The 22,810-nt window shown below is 35.4% G+C and overlaps 1 protein-coding gene across 1 annotated transcript; it reads right to left on the bottom strand.

Moving 5' to 3' along the window:
- Nucleotides 1-643: 643 nt before the first annotated feature.
- On the bottom strand, nt 644-22,772 carry LOC116147011 (callose synthase 7-like). Its single transcript, XM_031432440.1, has 32 exons — nt 22,666-22,772; nt 22,423-22,575; nt 15,741-15,830; nt 15,528-15,619; nt 15,287-15,410; nt 14,510-14,629; nt 14,345-14,421; nt 14,163-14,250; nt 9,151-9,273; nt 8,947-9,064; nt 8,384-8,715; nt 8,196-8,248; nt 8,029-8,089; nt 6,837-6,918; nt 6,679-6,728; nt 6,229-6,315; nt 5,936-6,037; nt 4,297-4,412; nt 4,122-4,203; nt 3,878-4,041; nt 3,554-3,677; nt 3,337-3,440; nt 3,114-3,225; nt 2,872-3,020; nt 2,365-2,474; nt 2,158-2,277; nt 1,986-2,054; nt 1,672-1,852; nt 1,481-1,592; nt 1,074-1,196; nt 881-996; nt 644-731 (listed from the first exon to the last, which is right to left on the bottom strand). Exons 1-32 carry the CDS (start codon nt 22,678-22,680, stop codon nt 644-646), a joined length of 3,537 nt encoding a protein of 1,178 aa, XP_031288300.1. The 5' UTR covers nt 22,681-22,772.
- Between the last annotated feature and the right edge of the window lie 38 nt (nt 22,773-22,810).

Consider the following 22,810-nt stretch of genomic DNA (forward strand, 5'->3'; position numbering starts at 1 on the left):
GGAGAGTGTTACAGATGTATATTTGGTAGTTATCGGTTATATATATTTAAAAATTAATTTCCAGGGTTATAGGGATCACATTGATATTGTATCCTAATATAGATTGATCACATACCTAGTTTAGAACACTGCAAGTGTATATATATATATGTGTATTCTTTTTCTCTATGAAAAAGACAAGTAGAATATTCATTCTTAATACTTGTTACAGGATTAATTTCTTGGGACTGGACTGAATTAATTTGGATAAGATTAGATAACAAATAAGTACCAAACAGCCCCAAACGTTTTTGAAAAACTGGCAACTTCTTTCTTTGTGTTTTGTGTCTTTGGTTATGATTAAGGGTAGGATGACACTATTGAGTTAGAAAAAAAAAAAAAAAAAAAAAAAATTGGGGCTTCTTCTGCTGTGACTCTGTCGTTTCTATATGTTGCATGATTATGAGATGAATTAATTTTCAAGCTCCAAAACCAAACAAATTTCTTCACAGTTTTCAAGTTATATAAGAGAGACATGCCTGGTATGTAAAACTGACTGAACCAGCCATCCTCCATGTGAGGACATAATAAGGAAAAAATAAATAAATTGCACGTAAGACATGTAAGGGGGGAAAAAGAGCACTCATTTACAATGGATTAAGGCTTACCTCAAAAGATTTGCCAAAGTTCGTTGGCCAATAGTCAAAAAACTAGTCTCCTGATTGGACGTGAAGGAAGCAAGTGATGAAACACTGTAAAATAGAAAAAAAGAAATAGCATATATAAAAATAGTTGCCCATAGTTTGTGTAATTTTTCTTTCTATGCCAACTTGTTTGAGCCAAGTGACAATACTGATTGAGATCAAATTTAATTTATAGATATATATGTTAGGCTGACAACCTTCCAGTAAAAATATGCTCCCTTAGACCCAATATCGTAGGTTTTTGCTGCCCTGAAGAATCTAAGAATTCCTCTAATACATTTCTCATCTTGAAAGCCTCCTCAAAGTAATTATCCTGAAGAATTGAAGGCAGAAACACTTAGTCACTTTATAGTGAACCTTCAAAATAAGGCAAGAGGAGAAAGAAGCTACCTGATTCATGTCTATGGTCTGTAGGGCTTCTCCACGAGTGAAAATAATGGCATGATTTTGATTTTCGGCTTTTCCTTCACCAATTACTGTTGGAGGTCCTGGAAGCTTAATCCGATATATCTCCTATTAATTTAAGCAGTAAACAAAGAATTTTAAACAAGATTTTGTAATAAAAGATGGGAAAACAGAGCAGAAACATTGACATTATCCTTTACAATCAGATAATGGCAATCTTTTTCTGTCCAATCTAGTAAAAGAAATTGATGACCTTTAACTGTGTCATCTCTCCACTTGGGAAGGAAAATTTCTTTCTTTAGGCATTATCCAAAATTGGTTTGCTATAAGTTTAGAAAACAAAATTTTAAATCACATGAATTCTGTATCAAACAAAAATTATTCTTCCTAACCTGAGCCAACTTACTGCTTCCCTTCAAAAGAACAGAGTAATAAAGCTTCTGGAATTTTCCATTCACAATCTCCTCCCTTTCATCTATGTAAGCAACACGCAGGGATGGATACCTATACAACGTCTTCATTAAGAAGCCATCTGCGTTTAAGTTGATGAACTATGACAGTGTACCAGACAATGTGAACTTACGTTACCATGAGATTCAGAATGTTATTGTAACAGCTCTGATCTCTTGCATCATCAGAAGTTTTCATAGCACCATAGATCTGACAGGAAACAACATAAGTGAACTTCATATCTGCCAGAGCTTGTGCAAAGGCCTTCTCATCATCCCCACTTGATTCCAAGGTCTTGTAGCCACCAGGAATTTCTGCCAGGAAATGGTTAACTGATTTATTAATAATTTAATCTCACTTGCCATGCTTTCTACTTACAGAATATTGAAATAAAACAGAGATATTGAATTTGAAACGAATCAAATATCGGTAACAGAAACTACAGACCCCTGTCTCCTGCAATTTCCAGGAAGCATTGCAGTTCTAGAGCCTGCTTGTAGTACATCATCCCTCTCACTGAAAAAAAAATAGAGACATACATATATATATATATATGAAAAAGCGCAAGAAAGTAAAGCTATAGTACAAGACTGCCAGTGACAATTTTCATCATCCAGACCTGTTCTGGAAAGTGTCTGCCCTCTGTAGGATCCCCACTGACGAGTAAACTCCATTTTGGTTTCTTCAGGATAATTCAGTTTTGGATCATTGATACGATGCTGGAAATTGGCCCATTCATCTAATAACACAGGCTGAAAAATATTCACTCAAGTTCTTACCAATTAAATCAATAAAAAGTATGATGCAGCTGTGAATCTTAACTCACCAGGATATATTGTCTTTAGGTAGAACAAAATTGAGATTCCATCCACATTTTCCTTACTTAGTTCTTCAACAGAATATAGAACGTCTTCTTTATAATATGGAGTCAAAACACTATACAATGAATCACAAAAGAAAACATACGTTAAATTAGAGCATCAAATGCCTTCCATTTTCCAAAGACAATAAATCAGAAGACAAGACAGCGCAAAACTTTCATGTGCTTCTGTAGTCATCATTAAAAGGAGAAGCAAATTTGAATACAAGTTCTATACATTAACACAAGAGCTATCAATCCTTTACTTCTAATGTAACCGCAAGCAACTCTAGTCACCATGATTGCTAGTTTACCTGTATTGTATCCCAGTTTCCATCTTACTAGCAAAACTCCTCTTTTTTGGTTAGAGGAAGTTTAAATAAATCATAAACTTAAAACAAATGACTTTTCTTCCAGTTAGCAACTTACACTATTTTAAATATAATGATGTTCTACAGTGAGAAAATTACTGACCTGAAGGAGAGCATGTCACGAACTTTTGGAGCACTGGGCATATCCATAAACAGGGAGTTCACAAAGAAAGTGATACGACGGTGAGCATCCGAATTTCTTGGCATATTTATGGGAGATTCGACTGTCAAAAGAAAAAAGAGCCTACCAACCTACAGACAATTTACAATAAAATAAGAACAAAATATCTCAATATAAAATTGTTTCCAAGATATTTTTAACTAATAAGTAATAGCCAAGAGTGCCTTCTCCATCCAAGATTTGTTCTCTGTAACATGGATATTTATCTTTTCAAATGTCTGGCTTTTCTTGTCAAATTCAGTATGTTGACTGTTTAAGTGAGCACTTTCAAGGATTCTACAGGAAGAAGATGAAAACAAAAGGCATATATTAGTCATGAAGGCTAATCTGTGTTGACAGAACAAAAGAAAGGCCTACATTTCAAAGTTTGTATTCATTAGCACTCACACACTGCCATTAACCATAATATCCTGAGTGATAATTTCCATAATATCCTGGAGGAGAATGATTAACTGAGACTTGCATAACTCATCACTTAGATTAGTAGACAGCTGTTGACAAATAAATTTGAGTACTCAGAACTGAAACATATTAAATGTAGACCATCTGTAAACCAAGACTGCTAAGAAAAGAAACTGAGGAAACAAACAGGAAAAGGTATTACCAAGAATTTTAGAAACTCCTTCAACTTGTAATTAAGTGAAAGCAACCCACTCATGCGAAATTCACTCAAAAACCTCTGCCGCTGGATACTAACATCTACTTCATCACAAATCTGTGTCACAACCCTGTTTCATGGAAGGAAATAGGAAAGAGAAAAGAGATATTCATTCAAAAACCTATGCTACTGTATACTAACATCTACTTCATAACAAATCTGTGTCAAAACCCTGTTTCATATAAGGGAACGGGAGGGAACGGGAGGGAACGGGAAAGGGAAAGGAATTATGATTACAGCAAGCTGGAAATGTGGAGGATTCAGCCTTACTTCCTATCAGCTTCGTCTTCCAGAAGACCACATAATATTTGCCGTAGTATCTCATAACATTCAATTATTGCTGAATGCATATAAGCATCAATCTTTATCTTCTTAAATAACTCAGCATCCTTATTCCCTTTGAAACCTTTTGCCATGTCTATTGCAATAGGAATCTGGCATATGTCAGAAAAAGGAAAAAAGTTGGAAATTTAGATTTAAAAAGTTAACATGAGATATGATTTGGAGGACTTACCTTACTAGCAAGCAGAAAAGCTGGGCACTCGATAACAGATTCTTTTACTGCAAAACATTGCACGAGCAGCAAGTCCCTTCCCCTAGAAAAATAAGACATCAAAGAAAACTTTAAAAGATTATAAATGATGAATTTCATAAAAGGAAAATTTCTATAAACAAGGAGCAGCCTTAACTTATTGCTAAGCAAATCTTCTGTTCGCATGGATTCTATGAATTTATTCCACACCTTAGAAAAATTTGCCAAATTCTTCTGATGTATAGGCTCATCCAGTGAAACATTTACTTTAGCCTGATGACATAGACAATAAAGAAAGGCTCAAAACAACATACATATAGTTTGACCTAAAACCCCAAGATTCATTTTGTGAGCAGGATAAAGGTGGGTCCGGATTGAAAATAACCACACCCTGTTTGGGGAACATAAAGGGTCCCATCCTGTTCGGCAAACATCATGAAATGAGATATAAGGGACGGATAGGACCAGATATATACACCCCTGTAGTTGGAGCCTGTTGCAGGTGAGATTTCTAAACCTACCACCACGGAAAGAAATGTGAGAGAAAGATTAGTGCATTCCCATGACCGTGAAATGCAGACATTGGCACCAGATATAATCCTTGCTCCCTGGCAAGCACCAATGTGTTTTGAATGATTTTTGTGTTTTATTCTTTACTTGTTTTATGTTTCCAAGAAATGTTGGCAATACTCTCTTCATCACTTTTTCACCCTTATCTTTACATGTTTACAAGAGGCAGAAAAACTTGATAATATAATGAAAAAATAATAAGTTTGTTTCTTGTTCATGTTTTAAGAGGAGAGTATTGCAAGAATTTCGCATTTGTTTCCTTGTTATTTGCTTACTGTTGTTATCTCTCTCTCTCTCTCTCTTCATTTTTTTTTTTAAAAAATCCAATATGAGGGTCATACTCAACACTAATCCAGTCACTGTCCACAAACACAAAAAAAAAAAAAAAAAAAGGATTTGAGTTTTATATCTTCCATCACTCATATCCATCCTCTCTGGCAGGCCAAATCCAGTCAGTGTCTATTTTCTCAGAATTTAAGGAAGTTTAATTCTTCTTTATTCTTCAGTTGGAGGCTTTAATAGCCTACTAGAAAGGGTCTTATTGATTCTAGGCTAAGCTTTCATTTGTCTATAGTTTTGAGCTGACTTTTCTCCCTAATAGTTTTTGACACTTTATAGGCTTCAGGACAGCTTGTTTTTTTATTGGTGAACTTGTTTGTTATTTTGTATCTTCTTTTTATTAATACAAAAAAATTTGTTTCCTAGCCAGAAAACAAAAAAAAAAATTGCCTATCTTTCAGTTTAGGATTGATAAAGTGGGCTTGGGTAGAACTCACTTCCAAAAGCTAACTCAAAAGAGGAGGGAGTCCAATCACTTATATACACCATAACAGCCCACTATTAGGGTGATATGGGACAAATTCAACTTCTAACACCCTCCCTCACGCTCAACGTGCAAGGCTGGGGTCCAAACTCATCATCGTTCCAACCAAAGAGGGAAGAGAAACAAACGTGACTCTGATACCATGATAAAGTGGACTTGGGTAGAACTCACTCCTAAAAGCTAGCTCAAGGGAGGAGGGAGTCTAATCATTTATATACACCATAACAGCCCACTATTGGGGCGATGTAGGACAAATTCAACTTCTAACAAGGATGAATGAAATTCATTTGCAAGTAAAATCAATTGAAATTCCAGAAAGTCAAGGACAACAAACATTGATAGATAGTTTTTCATAAGAAACAAGAAATACAAATATTGATGGATCAATAAAAATAAGCAATACCGTATCTTTCTTTTTATCTGCTTTTGATGATGGCACAAGACAATCACAGAGAGCTGAACGAATGGCTTCAAATCTGGACCTCAACATCCCAAGTGTCCGTATCTAAGTAATGCAAAATGTTCAAATAAACACAAGAAAGATTACAAAAGCCTTAGCTAATTCAGATCTTAGTAGAATTGAGTATCAAGACAACTAAGTCTGTATACATCTGGGTTCCAAAGGATCACCATATATTGTATAACCTAGTTTTTCATGATTAAAATGTTTTGCCATGAGAACAATTAGTCACTAACCTCACCCAGATGGCTTAATCCTCCATGAATTACACCAAAAAGAGCAGAAAATATAGCATACCAAATTTGAGCATCCATAAAATAAACCTACACACACATAAAGAAGTATTATAATGGAATAGATTATAAATTAAAAGTGTATTTGTTTGGCTTGTGATTCAAAAATAATTTTCAAAAAATTATCGAGTTTTATTTCAATATTTTTAATGCCTAAAAACTATTTTAGAGTTAAGAAGCATGAGAAATAATGAACAAAACTACTTCATTTTCCAATTTTACACTAGTTTCTATCTTTTTTTTTTTTTTTAAAGTATTTCAACAAAACAAGTTTTCATAGAATCTTTCGAATCCCTTGTTTTCGATTTTATATTTCCAACAGGCCCAACAAACTAAAATGACATAGTGGCATAAAGTTCATCATTGTCAAATGTTCATTTACGGTCCACTTACCAAGATGGTTGGGGTCCATATTGCAATAACAACTCCCACATTATGGGTTACTGCAGCAATTTCAGAAAGTAAGAAATGCTTCAACCAAACACAAGAAGCAAGCAAAAACAGTTCCATCGGAATTACAAAAAGACAAATAGATAAAAGAGTATTATTACCATTGGGAAAGACTTCATGCCACGGGTACTTATCGACATGCATCTCCATAATCAACTTAGTGGGTCTAACTAGTGGCAGTATCTATTAACAGAACAAGTGAAATTATTGCTCAAAAACATCCTGAATATTATTTATTTTCATTCACTTTATTCTCACTAAATTTTCATGATAATAAAAAAGTAAAGACTATCTTTAGATAAAAATTAACATCAAATAAGGTTTCTTAATTTAGTCAGTACTATCTGTTTTCTGACTTGAAAAATTAAAATATAACTACTTTATTATTTTGTCTTTTTTGCTGACAAATATTTTACCTTTAATTTGACTCTAATCTGACAATCTTTCTTCGACCCAAATTAGTTAACAAGAGATTTGGAAAATGAAACATCATAATAAAATTTAAAAAAAAAAAATGATCTGTAGTGAATGAAATAAATAAAAGACCAACTTAGACTAAGAGACAGAAAACCTGTAATCAAATTTCACAAAATTCAAAGGTTCACCAGGTTACTGGGAGTAACCACAGTGTGCATGAAAACTACGTTTTCAACCCTGAATAAAACTATATAATTTAACTAGAAAGATTGCCTCCATTGTTGTCACATGAATCTCACATGATTACAGCCTAAATTACCTAATTTCAAATGCTATGCAAATGTAACCAATCAGTTTCTTTGCATGGCTTCAAAATAACAGCAACTATTTTAGAATGAGATATTGGGAGGAAATGTATGAGCCACTCAAAAATTACATTAGTGCGATGTAAAGCCCTTATTGCTACTGCATGCACCAGCCTTTACCTAAGGAGATAAACTTAAGTCAAGTTGGAGAAGGCAAAAATTCTATCTCATATGGCATATCAGCAAACATTGAGTTGCCTTGACGTAACCTAGCCAGTTATCTTTTTCTGGCCCTTCTATGTTGCATGGACACTCTTATATGTGGTCAGGGTCCATCAATGGCAAGCCACGTTCAAGTTATTTTAAAAATGAGTTGGCACCTCAATAATTCATACATTTGATACACACAGTGTAATGTATGTTGTTTATTATAACACAATGTATCAATATGTTTATGAATGCATTATCACTTTTCCTTCATGTGATTACAAAATATTTTCACTAACAATACAACAAATTTGAACTCATAGGAGTATCATATTCAAAAAACTTTTAGGCAAAAAGAAATCACCTCCACATAATAGCTGAATGCTAGCTTACTGATCAGCAGAATGGTCCAAAATAATGTATACCTGCACATATAAAAATTATTTCTCTTAACCGTTGAAGGACTCATCCAAATCATGCGCCCTCCAAATTAAAAGAAAAAACAACAACGAGAGCATCCTCTTAACTTACTTCAGAAGTGAGAACATGTTCTCATGCATGCCTCTTCCTACATACAGTTTTGGCTGCAGCATGGCAAAATATACAGGGACTCTTGGTCAGTTTACTTAAATCAAAAGGGAAGAAAAGGAAAATATCAGCAATGCCAAGAAGAAAACAGAAGTACATAAGCAAAAAGAATCCAACCTAGATATTCTTACCTGCGCCCACCAGGTAAGAAGTGTGATGATACGCCAGTTCAAACGCTCCATAGTTCTCCCCAAAGATGGGACAAAAAAAATTATGAAAGCCAATAAATTGGGTACCAAATAAATTGCCACAGCATAATTATAAAATGACCAGTTCAGCCAACCCCCAGCCCAATTGCTGAAAATTTTCACAAGTATAGTTGGATTCTGCATGGAACTGGCATAACTAATCAGCAGAACCACCATCCACACAGTAGCTACTGCAAATTTCAGAAGATACCATAGTATCTCAGTAAATGTGAAGCTCATCCAGGCATTATAACTGAGAATTATATCCAAAGCAGCTGTACAGAAGAACAAGAAAGTGATGTTTAATCTACAAAATGCTGTTTAAACAGGTGGTCTGCAGAACCAGTAACTATTGCATTAGCAACTAATTGAAGCTTAAACATTTCCGAAGGCAATGCTATCATATCGCTAGATTTCATTTCGTATGCTTGATTACAAACAGTGCAAACAACTACTTAATACTATGGGGAAAGAAATTAAAATTATTAATCATATATAACCACTACCTTGCAGAAAATTAAGAAAAGCTTGAGTAATGAATATACTCAGAACACTTCTGAATACATCCTCGTCAAATAAAGCAGCTAGAGATCCAGAAGGACTCCATGCAACAATTAGCATAGCCTGAAACCACCACAATTACCAATGCAAGTTAATTTTTGCATAGAATGGTTAAAATGCAAGTGCACATTCTCAAACAGTAAGGCAACCTGGAAAGCCATGATAAAGAATATCCACATTCGGTCAAAACTTCTATAAAGGTGCCAAAATGTGCGGGCTTCAACAAAATTAGTTTTAGGCTTCCTTTTTCCAATGGGGACTTGGCTACCCATCTGTAAACAAAAATGTAAACTTCAACTTAAATCATATGATAAACTTTTATTATAACAAAAAAAAAAAATGCTACTTTATTTAAGGAATTTATAATTGAAGATATAGAACAAGCTACTTCATTTTTTATAAATCATTCACACAATGCATATGTTACATCTAGTTATAGGAAAAAACAGATAACCTTAGCTAGGATTATCTTTGTTTAAGTTTAAACTTAGATTTAAATTCTAGATATTCCTAGATTATTTCTAAGTTCAACCTCTTTATCACTGATTTCCTACACTCCCCCTCAAGCTAGGGAAAAAATATCTAGCATTCCCAACTTGGAAGTTAAGACTATCAAAGAGTGGTCTAGACAACCCTTTTGTAAGAACATCTGCTACTTGCTGACTTGTAGGTAGATAGACAGCACACAAAACTTTCCTTCTATCTTCTGCTAAATGAAGTGATGATCTACTTCCACATGCTTTGTTCGGTCATGATGCATTGGGTTATGTGCAATGCTGATAGCAGCCTTGTTATCACAATAGAGTCCCATAGGATCCTCCTGTCCAACATCCAGGTCTGTCAACAACTGTTTCAGCTGTAGTAACTCACATATACCCTGTGCCATAGCCCTAAACTCAGCTTCCGCACTACTTCTTGCCACGATTGCTTGTTTATTACTTCTCCAAGTGACCAGATTGCCCCAAACAAAAGTACAATACCCCAAAGTCGACCCCCTATTACTTATTGAGCCTGCCCAATCCACATCTGTAAATGCCTCCATCTATCTCTCACAACTCTTCCTAAAAAATAGTCCTTTCCCAGGAGTCATCTTAACATACCTTAATATCCTTTTTACTGCCTCTAAATGTCTCTCCTGTGGTTTATGCAAATGCTGACAAGCAACACTCACTGAGAACACTATATCAAATCTAGTATGAGTCAAAGAAATCAACCACCCAACAAACCTTTGATATCTATCCTTATCCACAGGAGTATTACTACTATTCCCATCAATTCNGTTAGACTATCAAAGAGTGGTCTAGACAACCCTTTTGTAAGAACATCTGCTACTTGCTGACTTGTAGGTAGATAGACAGCACACAAAACTTTCCTTCTATCTTCTGCTAAATGAAGTGACGATCTACTTCCACATGCTTTGTTCGGTCATGATGCACTGGGTTATGTGCAATGCTGATAGCAGCCTTGTTATCACAATAGAGTCCCATAGGATCCTCCTGCCTAACATCCAGGTCTGTCAAGAACCGTTTCAGCCGTAGCAACTCACATATACCCTGTGCCATAGCCCTAAACTCAGCTTCCGCACTACTTGTTGCCACGATTGCTTGTTTATTACTTCTCCAAGTGACCAGATTGCCCCAAACAAAAGTACAATACCCCGAAGTCGACCCCCTATCACTTATTGAGCCTGCCCAATCCACATCTGTAAATGCCTCCACCTATCGCTCACAACGCTTCCTAAAAAATAGTCCTTTCCCAGGAGTCATCTTAACATACCTTAATATCCTTTTTACTGCCTCTAAATGTCTCTCCTGTGGTTTATGCAAACGCTGATGAGCAACACTAACTGAGAACACTATATCAAGTCTAGTATGAGTCAAAGAAATCAACCACCTAACAAGTCTTTGATATTTATCCTTATCCATTGGAGTATTACTACTATTCCAATCAACTCTTGAATTAAGTTCAACAGATGTTTCAGCAGACTTGCATCTTAACATACCTGTATCTTTTAGCAAATCTAAAACATACTTCCTTTGAGACACATAAATTCCCTTCTTGCTCCTAGCCACCTCCATGCCCAAGAAATACCTCAGCTGCCCCAGATCTTTGACCTCAAAAACCCGAGCAAAAGCCTCTTTGAACCTCTCTATTTCTTCAAGACTATACCTAGTAAGAATAATGTCATCAACATACACTATTGAAAATATAATCTTACCATTAACCTTCTTGAAGAATAGGATATGATCGGACTGCCCTTGAGTAAACCCATCATCCTTAATAGCCTTAGTAAACCTGTCAAACCAGGCCCCAAGACTGCTTTAAGCCATACAATGATTTCCTTAGCCTACATACCTTACGAACCTCCTATTTGGTTTCAAAACCTGGTGGTAAATCCATGTAAACCTCCTCAGAACTCAAACACTCTTTCTTTCTCCAACATTTTATTGTATTTTACACTATCTTGAGAGCAGCTCCAGTCAGCCTCAGCAAACAAATCCAACTCTTGCCATAGCTTGGCCGATACACTATAATATTGAGTCACGAACATATTACTTTTTTTGGTCTCCTGCAACTGAGATTTAATCTCAAAATCTGGGCTTAATTTCCAACATCAGAGTACGTCTCCTTTGCTATGTCCCAAATATCTTTCGTTGTAGGTAGAAATAAATACAGCGGGTCAATCTCCGCTTCCATAGAATTAATCAGCCAAGTACCATACTATTCTCGGCATCCCATTTTTGGTATGCCAGATCATCAACCGATGGAGCTTTGATTGCTCCCGTCAAGTAGTCTAACTTCCCACGACTTCTAACAACTAACTTCATCGACTAAGACCATGGGATATAATTCCTACCATTCAATTTATGTACACAAATCTGAATGGAAGAAGAAATGGCTGAATTATCAACAGCAGTCTGAACATTGGATGAAGATGTTTCCCCTGACTGGGAAGTGACTTCCTGACGAACAGGTGGAGGATTCCGACTCCTCTGTACCATGAAGAAATAGAACAAGCTACTTCATCTTTTATTAATCATTCACACGATGCATATGTTACATCTAGTTATTGGGAAAAACAGATAACCTTAGCTAGGATTATCTTTATTTAAGTTTAAATTTAAATTTAAATTCTAGATATTCCTGGATTATTTCTAAGTTCAAACTCCTTATCACTGATTTCCTACAATAATAAGCAAGCAAAGGTTACAAAGGCTTAAAACAAAATGAGGGCAGCCAAAAATAAAGTCTACATGCTGATTCTATTAAAATATTTCAAGTTCAAAGGGTTTGCATATAGCAGAAGGGAGATATCCTCCACTTTATGTTTTATGCTAATTGTCTGAGGTCCACGAGTTTGAATTTATATCATAGTCCTTCAGTAATGTAAAATTTTTGTTTTCTGTCACCATGACATTTATTTTTAGCATTAATTTACTATTGTGAGTCATGCAATGTTATTTTTCCCCATGGTTTGAAATTTGTAAAGAGCTTAGGGATCATTCACCTTATGTGCTATACCAACTATCCCAACATATTAATTTCCTTCTCTCTTCTCTCTCTTTTTTTTTTTTTTTTTTTTTTTTTTTTTTTTTAACAAAAAACAAAAGGATAGTTGTTGGAATACAATAATCATATTGTTTTCATAGCTGATATAAGCAAACATATACACAATGGCGTCCTCTCACTCAATAATACTATTTTTTTTTTTTTTTTTTGAGAAACATATAAATATCATCAATTGAAATATTTACAAAAGAGCGAACAAGTTGTCCACAAAAGCAACCATTTAATGGATCACAAAAACTCTATGCAGTATAGATTGACCAACTCAAAAAAATACAGAGAACCAAACATCATGTCAATAGTATGAAATAAACCTAAACAGCTTCCCCTTCCAGTGTATGGAAAGAAAAGAGTTTTGGAAACCCTTTAGAGACCAATGCCCAAGAGAAGTAAGCAAACGCATTTTGTCCCACAGAATAATTATGTCTTCTTCACCTCCATCTTCAAAAAATATTTATATACATATTTAAAAAATTTTAAAAAAAAAAAAAAAAAATGCTTCATCATTTGTGGTGATATCAAAGGTTGCATGGTCAAGTTCAAAAATCAATATTAAATATCTGAAAGAAAGGTAGCAGTCAAGATTTCCACCAACTCAATGATGAGTCCTGAAAATTTGTATTTGCTTGTGATGGTGGAAGGTTAAATATTACTTCTTTTTTAGGTATCCGATGACAGAGAATTCAATCATAAATATGATGTAACATTGAAGCCTATACAGGAGATTCACACATCTGCAACCATTACCCTGATTGTAAATTTGATAGTTCAAACTGTTGATGTCATATTATGTGGACAACTTTTCACTCCTTTGTACTTATTTCAATCTATGATAATGATATGTTTCTTCTCAAAAAAAAAAAAAAAAAAATGTTGCTAGGTCTGTCAACATATGTATATCACAAAATAAATCCTCAAACCCTTAATGTGCTCCATATATATCAACCACTATAACTAACTATTTTCTTCCTGCCTCATTTTACAATGTAATTTTTTTTTTTTCTTTTTTTTTTTTTTAATAATAGTTTAAACTTCTTCACTGCAATCTAGTTTTAAGACATTTTTAAGAATCATCTTGCATTCTTTATCCATTAACTTCAGCCTAAATAAATCAATATAATCTTCAAATATTTTATTTTCCTTTCAACGCCACTGTCTTATATGTTTATTGTAATTTTTTCCTTATTTTTCAAGAAATGAAGACCATAGAGCAGGTAGACTGAAATTTGCATTTTAATCAAGTATTCTTTAATCAAGTATTCTTTCCCCAGCTATTTTCAATAATTTCTTGACAAACTTCATGCTTAAATATGCATGTGAAGATTTCATAAAGTGTCAATTATGGGTACTCACTATGCTTTGTCAAATTTGATGAAGATGTAAAGATTATCTCACGTCTTTTAGTTATAAGAAATTTCTTCAAAAATATGATTCTCAAAATCAATTAACTAACACTAGTTCCTTCATAAGAAACCACACAATAAGTTGAGCATATCAGAAAAAATCTAAAATATTGATAAATAATAACTTATTTGAGTAAAAGAAATATTAAAATATATATTAAGCAACGGGCAATAAGAAAGATATACAGTACCTCATTTGCACGTAATATTTGATCAGAATGTACAAAAAAGTCTGCTTCGAGGTCCATTGGCCATTTTAGACCAAAACACTTTTCAGACCTAAAAGTTTATATTTTGGTTAGAGAGGAAGGTGTTTAAGCAAATAATCATCCAACTGAAGTATGATAACAGAGACTACATTCAGAAAACTCACCAAAAGTACTCATTTAGATCATCATAATTCCTCCATTTTGAATGGCTTGCCTTTCCACCTTTGTTTCTCCTAGCTTCCTTTTTCACCAAATAAAAAACAACTTTCAGTTAGGAAGTCATAACCATGGAACAGATAATATTAACATTACAATAAAATAAAAGTTACCTTCCGCAAGACCTCATAGATAGGAATTATAACATCGTGCAAAAATGATTCTTCATCACGTACACCTATTTGATCTGTGTCTTTATCGCTAAATAGAATTTTATAAACCGCATTTGCCATCTTTCAAAACCAGGAAAATGGAAGAGTTACTTTCAGTTATGTAGAAGCCAAGAGAAAGAGAGAGAAGGAGAGAGATCATAATTAGAGAAATAATATAACATCATAAAATATTAATTATGGCCATTAATTGCCAGATCAATTGTTTGGTTTTCCAAGAAAATTAAGAATTTTATTGCAGACAAGAAAAATGAAAAGTAATATGTATTTGGCTACCATGCGACCAAACAAGTGAAAAAAAATTGGCATTGTTTCTGGTATAATCTTATCTGATTGTGAAACTATCAACGATAAAGACAGCACATGTTAACCAAGCTCGGCTGTATTAAAATTTTAAGTTAAATATGACACCATAATCCTAGTTTAACAGGATGAGCATATTTGTAAATCTACATTTTAGGCTACAATAACTTTTTTCTTCGTAAGAAAAAAAATTTAGTTGGAATGCGTATTTCTCTCTTTCATATTATAAATAAAACTTGAAAATTTACACAATAATGATTAGTTGCTTTATATTTCTCTTTCCATAGAAAAAAGCCAGGAATCATAATATTCATGATGAAATGAGAAAAGGTAAGCACAGCCCAAGCAATCATGATATAATTAACAACTAGTCAAGAAACAACCTTGATATTCAGTTGAAATGAAAATTGAACGTACATTATGGAAAATGTAGCAAATACATTCGGGCATAAATCGAATATTTGAAGCTTCACCCCAAATGAGAAGAAAAAGCCCAATGTAGATGAGCTGTAGCTGCTGCGTGTCAGAACCTAGGCAAATCCTGCAAATTGAAAATAATCAACTAGCTCATGCAAAATCTAAGCAGCAGCTTATATTAGACAGTAGGACAAAATTTCTCATATATTTAATACCCGAATGTTTAAACAAACAAACTTACCTAGTATTTGATTCACAACGCAAATAATTACACCATGACCAATAATTCTTGAAAATTTTGTCCATTAACTTCGCTACAGAGCCACTACTCATCTGTGACAAGCTATTATTAATCCTTGATATATGGACATGAGAATAAAACCAAGGCAGCTGTAATACAAATTGAAAAAGTATGAGAAATCAAAAAGTAATAAGCAGCCCACTTGAACTTTACCAGGGTGTAGTTTTCAAGATTCTTATTCCTGACATCCATATTGGCAAGCAGCAGTATAAGGTGCTCCCTCTGGTTTGCTACATTAGCTTTCTACAATTCCCACAAAGATTCAACAAAAGAATGCCATTAGATAAGAGGGATACTCTAGAGTTTTAGGCTTTTTTTTAAAAGGTGTGAGGCCGTCTAAAAATAACCTATTCATAACATGCATGTTCTCCACGTGAGGATGTTAACATAGAGGTGTAATAATACACAGAAGTACAGGAGAAAGAAATTAAGTAACACAAATCTTTTCAGTCAAAATTAAAGAAATAAAAAAGAAGTTGAGATGAAATTCATACAGAGAAAGAATTCATATAATCAACCCTATCTGTTTTGGAGTTGAGGCTAAGCAAGTTCTCTCTATCGTAAAATTTATTAAATTGATAAATGATAATGTAGAAGTTCTTGATATGGATGGTAGGGGTGTTTTAAACCTAGGATTTATTTTAGTTTTATTTGTTTGAATAAAGGGATAATCCTAGACCTAAGAGTTATCAGGATATGCAAATACAGTATATATAATTAGACTGCTGTAACCTATGCTAAAGTAGAATACAATAATAAAAATTATCAAGTGTTTTCTTCCTGATTTCCTGGTATCAGAGCCAGGTTCCTCTGGCTGTAAATACTAAAGGTGAAAACTGCCATGACTGGTGAGAGAAAAGGCAAAAGCCAAACTCCTCCACCTGTTCGAGATTCATCCTCCAGTCCTTCATCTCATCAGATTCCATCCTCCTCAAATACGAGATCTGGACAACCAGAAGTCCAGTTTTCTTCAGGTAATGATAATAATTCAATCCAGATCAGTGTTCACAAACTGAATGGAAAGAATTACGTCTCATGGTCTCAAGAGGTGAAGTTGATGGTTTGAGGAAGAGGTAAACTAGGCTACTTGACTGGTACAATTAAAGCCCCACAAGAACATGATCCAGCATACCAAAAATGGGATGCTGAGAATAGTATAGTGATGGGATGGTTAATCAATTCCATGGAAGAGGAGATTGGTCAATTGTACATGTTTCTTCCCACTGCAAAGGATATTTGGAGAGATGCAAAGGAAACATACTCTGATATGAGGAACTCAACATAGATACTTGAGTTGAAGTCTCAGTTGAGAGAGACCAAACAAGGAACATGATTGTAACTCAATACTATAGCATTTTGGCTAAATTGTGGCAGGAGCTGGACTTGTTCTTTGAAGCAGACTGGAGTTGTTCTCAGGATACTACCAAATACACAAAAATGTTAGAAAAAGAGAGGGTATTGAGTTCCTTGTAGGTTTGAATAAGGAACTAGATGAAGTAAGGGGTAGGATTTTGGGAGAAAAATCTCTACCTTCTATAAGGGAAGTATTTGCAGAGGTTAGAAGAGAAGAAAGTAGGAGGAAAGTAATAATGGGTGAATTAGTAGGATCCAGTAGTTTAAGCACACCATCAAAATCTTTAGCTTTGGTTTCAAAGGGTCGAGACAATCATACTAGGTCTACTGGAAAGCAGAGGGTGAAAAAACGAGGAGAAAAGGAGAATATCTGGTGTGAGTATTGTCATCGGCCAAAACATACCAAGGTTACCTGCTGGAAACTACATGGCAGGCCAACCAATTGGAAGATTAATAAGGTTGGCGGCAAGGGATTTCATGCTGGGATGGAAGAATTTGGAGATCATCCAAGGTATGTACCATTCAGCAAAGAACAATTGGAACACTTACAAGAATTATTCAATCAGTCCAACTTTGGTTCCTCTGATCGCTCTTGTTCATTTGCTGAGACTAATAATTCCCTCACAGCTTTGCATACTAGTATAGGAACAACCAATTCTTGGGTTGTAGATTCAAGGGCCTCGGATCATATGTCAAGTAACTCAAGTGTGTTAGTATCCTACAGCTCATGTTAAGGTAATCTAAGGGTTAGAACAGCTAATGGTTCTTTATCAAAAGTAGCTGGTAAAGGGGCCATCAAATTGTCTGAAAATCTTTGTCCACAATCTGTCCTACATGTGCCTAATCTGGCTTGTAATCTCCTCTATATTAGCAAATTGACTAAGGACTTAAACTTTGTGGTTAATTTTTCTTCTTCTCATTGTGAATTTCAGGACTCTCTCTCGGGCAGGATGATTGGCAATGCTAGAGAAGGAGGAGAACTCTACTATTTTGATGTCAAGGATTCTGAGAATAATCAAGCTATAACATCTATCAAAAGTAGCTGGTAAAGGGACTACCAAATTGTCTGAAAATCTTTGTCCACAATCTTTCCTTCATGTGCCTAATCTGGCTTGTAATCTCCTCTATATTAGCAAATTGACTAAGGACTTAAACTGTGTGGTTAATTTTTCTTCTTCTCATTGTGAATTTCAGGACCCTCTCTCGGGCAAGATGATTGGCAATGCTAGAAAATGAGGAAAAGTCTACTATTTTGATGTTAAGGCAAGGTTCTGAAAACTGGACCGGACCGTCCGATCGGACCGGTTCGACCGGTGACCGGCGGCATTTCCAGTCCGAAATACTTCAAAAACCGTTTATTGCATTTAAACCAGATTGGACCGCAGTTAGACCGTCGGAATAGTGCCGAATCGCGGTCCAATCGCAGTTGAATCCCGCCGGATTCCGGCACCGATCGAGGGAGAAATCACCGCCATTAGACTTGACCGCATCTCCACTACAAAACTCTGCCATTTTCAGTGGCCGTCGTCCAGCCATCGTCGCTCGCCGTCCACCTAAACTTCACGCGACCGTCAGACTTCTTTTGTTGATTCCGACGATTTCCGGCACCGATGGAACTCCTTGGCACCACCATCAGAGTCGCCGGCACCTACACATCAAAAGCCCCAAGATTCTAGCTTCGATTGACCGTCGATCGTCACTGCCGCCACCACTCACCAGAATCTTCGCGCGACAGGGGTGTTTTAAATAGATTTCAAACCTTAAGGGAGTATTATAGGAGTGTTTTTGATGAATTTCAAACTTTCAAGGACTAAAATATAATTTTACAAATTACGGTCCAACCGACCGATCCAACCAGTCAAACCGAAAACCGTACCCTTGAACAGGTCATTGTCCAGTCCAGTTTTCTGAACATTGTGTTAAGGATTCTGAGAATAATTAAGCTATAACATCTAGGTGTAATTCTGTCTCTATGTCCAGTAATTCAGAACTAATGTTTTGGCATCATCAATTAGGTCACCCTAGTTTCCCTTATTTACAAAGATTGTTTCCAGTGTTATTTAGAAATAAAAATCTAGTATTATTTGAATATGAAATCTGCCAAATTGCAAAACATACCAGATCAATATTTCCAACTAATCAATACAAGAGTTCTAGGCCATTTTCTATAATTCATAGTGATATTTAGGGACCATCTAGAGTTAAAAAAATTGCTGGATCAAAATGGTATATTACTTTCATTGATGATCACACTAGACTATGTTGGGTTTATCTTATGAAAGAAAAATCTGAAACAGGTAGAGTCTTCCAGAATTTCCATTACATGGTTAAGAATCAGTTTCACACACATATTCAAGTCCTAAGAACAGATAATGGTAGAGAGGACTTCCATTCTAGCCTAGGAAACTATCTACTCAGTCATGGAATAATATACCAAAGTTCTTTTGTAGATACCCCACAACAGAATGGTATTATGGAAAAGAAAAATAGGCACCTTTTAGACGTTGCCCGAGCACTTATGTTCACCATGAGCGTGCCTAATTATTTGTGGGGGGAGGCAACAACTTATTTGATAAATCGATGGCCTACTAAGATTTTAGAGTTTCATACTCCTCTCTCCATGTTTCTTCAGACATTCCCTGATTTTAGAGCCTTAAACTCTCTACCTTTGAAAGTCTTTTGGCGTACTGCCTCTGTTCATTTTCACTCTCATAACAGAGGCAAGTTAGATCCTAAGGGCATTAATGTGTGTTTGCAGGGTAGTCTCTCACTCAACAAGGATATAAGTGTTACTGCCCTATAAGGAAGAAATTGTTTGTCTCTAAAGATGTGACTTTTTTAGTCACAACCTTATTTTCCCAAACCCTCTCTTCAAGGGGAGAACTCACAGATTGATAATGAAGATAGTGTTTGAGAAATAACATTTCACAAAAGTCAAAATCCTACCGCAAGTCAAACTCCTACATCTACTCAGAATCCTAATCGTACAACAAGTCAGACACTCTACATCTACTCAGAATCCTACATCCACTCCAAGACCTCTGAATCAAAACTCAACTTTAACTCAAATCCATCCTCTCACCAGCCCTATTCTATCAAAACAAAAAATCTCAAAAACCCTATAACAGAAGAGAATTTGACACTTTGACTCAAGAACATATGAAGAAAAATGGAGGTTTGACTAGGCTAAATCAACCAGACCTCAGTTTATTCTTGGAAACCTGGTTATCAAGACAATGAGAATCCTTTTGACGATCTGCATGGCTAGTCATCCCAACCGAAAGAAGTCAATAAATCACAGCCTTCAGGTACAAAAATTTTGCCTCCTAGTGAGTCTAAGTTGAATGTTGATCTTCCTATAGGTCTTAGGAAAGGGGTTAGGTCTTCTACTCTAGATCCTATTTCTCATTTTGTGTCTTAAAATAATCTGTCTGTTGATTTTCAAGTGTCTGTTGCTAATCTCTCAACCATAGAGGTTCCTAAGTCAATATATGAAGCATTCAATGATCCTAAATGGAGAGAAGCTGTAATAGAAGAGATGAAGGCCCTTGAGAAAAAAATAGAACATGAGAATTGGTGAGCTTACCTGAGAGGAAGACTATTGTAGGCCATAAATGGGTGTTTACAGTAAAATATAAGGCAGATGGTTCAGTTGAGAGATAAAAGGCAAGGTTGGTAGCTAAGGGATTCACAAAGACCTATGAAATAGATTACCAGGAAACCTTTGCCCCCATAATCAAGCTGAATACTATTCGAGTTCTCCTTTTCCTGGCTACAAACTTAGGCTGGCCCTTGCAACAGCTAGATGTAAAGAATGTTTTCTTGAATGGTGACCTGGCAGAAAAGGTGTATATGGAGTTGCCACCGGGTTTTGCAGGTAATCAGATAGGAAGGAAGGTTTGTAAACTAAAGAAATCCTTGTATGACTTAAAACAGTCTCCTAGGGCCTAGTTTGAAAAATTTACCAAGGCTATTAGAAGTTATGGGATCACACAAGGTTAGACTAATCATACGTTGTTTTTCAAGAATAATGGGGGTAAGATTACTGTCTTAATAGTATATGTAGATTATATTGTTCTTGTAGAAACAATCTGGAAGAAATGGAAATGGTAAAAAAGGTTCTTGCCAAGGAGTTTGAGATAAAGGATTTGGGGCGATTGAGATATTTATTAGAGATGGAGGCTATCAGGAGTAAGAAGGGAATCTTTGCTTCTCAAAGAAAATATATTTTGGATCTGTTAAAAGATACTGGAATGTTATGGTGTAGGCATGCTAAAACTCCTATTGAACCAAATGTGAAGTTTGACCAGGACAGTAGAGATACACCAGTTGAAAAAGGCAGGTATCAGACTGGTTGGAAGGCTAATATACTTGCCTCATACAAGGCCTGACATAGCCTTCTCTGTAAGTGTGGTAAGCCAACACATGCACAACCCACAAGAGAAGCATCTTGAAGCTGTAAATAGAATCTTAAGATACATGAAGATGACACCTGGGAAAGGACTTCTTTTTTAGAAAACTAATGAAAGAAAGGTGGAGGCATTCACAAATGCAGACTGGGCAAGTTCATCGAGTGATAGAAGGTCAACTTCAGGGTATTGTACCTTCGTTTGGGGAAATCTAATAACTTGGAGAAGCAAACTGTGGTTGCAAGGAGCAATGCAGAAGCTGAATTTCGAGCAATGGCACAAGGTATTTGCAAGCTGATATGGCTAAAAAGACTCTAGGCAGAACTAGAAATCAAGAGTGAAGATCCTATGAAGCTCTACTGTGATAACAAGGCTGTAATTGGAATTGCGCATAATCTAGAACATCATGATAGAACCAAGCATGTGGAGATTGATAGGCACTTTATTAAAGAGAAGATTGAGGACAAGTTGTTCTGTGTTATCTACATACCTACTAGCCAACAGACTACGACATTCTTACAAAAGGATTGTCTAGACAGAATTTTAAAAATCTTGTTTCTAAGTTAGGAATGCTAAATATTTTTTCATCAGCTTGAGGGGGAGTGTAGAAGTTCTTGATAAGGATAGTAGGGGGTTTTTAAACTTAGGATTTATCTTAGTTTTATCTGTTTGAATAAAGGGATAATCCTGGACCTAAGAGTAATCAGGATATCCAAATAGAGTCTATATAACTAGACTGCTGTAAGCCTTTAACCTATTCTAAAGTAGAACACAATAATAAAAATTACTAGGTTTTTTCTTCCTGATTTTAGATAAAAACATTGTCCAACTCATAAATTCGAAGTTTGGAAGAAAAGGGATGGGGTAGTTACCAGTGAAATTGTGTATAACTAGCTGGATGACCTTGTGAAATTGAAAATTAAAGTCTGAAATTTTTCATCAATTTTTCAAAATGAACAACCTATACAGTGGATTGGGTGCAGTGTCAGCTTAGTAATAAATTACCCAAAGCCTATGGCATGTGAGATGCAGATAGACAAAGAAGGAAAGTAGGAATTCAAAGCACAATATACCTGAAACCCAAAAATTTGAGAAAGCCAATCAAGTATGTCGACAACAGGTTTATCCCTCTCATCAGGCAAGGCACCAGGACCTTTGGGTGTTGAATGAACTCTACACCTGGGAAGCTTTTGCACATTTCGGAGAGCATAAAGTGCAGCTTTGATCTATATTTCCAAAAGAGAAAGAAGTGATGATAGGGAATATTTAAGGAGCACAAGTGAAACCAAGATAAATAAATACTGCAGATAAGCAACCTCAGGAAGTTCCATAATTGCTGATTTAGCACAAGTAGCATTCAGTGGAAGAATGTTATATTGTTCAAATTGTTCCCTTTTGCTCCAAATATCCTCAGCATACTTGCGCGTCTGTAGTTACAAATCAGTTGTACATCCACTACTT

This window comes from Pistacia vera, unplaced genomic scaffold (genome assembly GCF_008641045.1).
Source record: "Pistacia vera cultivar Batoury unplaced genomic scaffold, PisVer_v2 Contig487, whole genome shotgun sequence".
NCBI classification, from domain to species: Eukaryota; Viridiplantae; Streptophyta; class Magnoliopsida; order Sapindales; family Anacardiaceae; genus Pistacia; species Pistacia vera.

Coding starts and splice junctions, on each gene's coding strand:
- LOC116147011 (XM_031432440.1), bottom strand. Junction 14,251..14,344: donor GATCTAAATGAGTACTTTTG/GTGAGTTTTCTG, acceptor ATAAACTTTTAG/GTCTGAAAAGTGTTTTGGTC. Junction 6,316..6,678: donor TATGGACCCCAACCATCTTG/GTAAGTGGACCG, acceptor ATGTGTGTGTAG/GTTTATTTTATGGATGCTCA.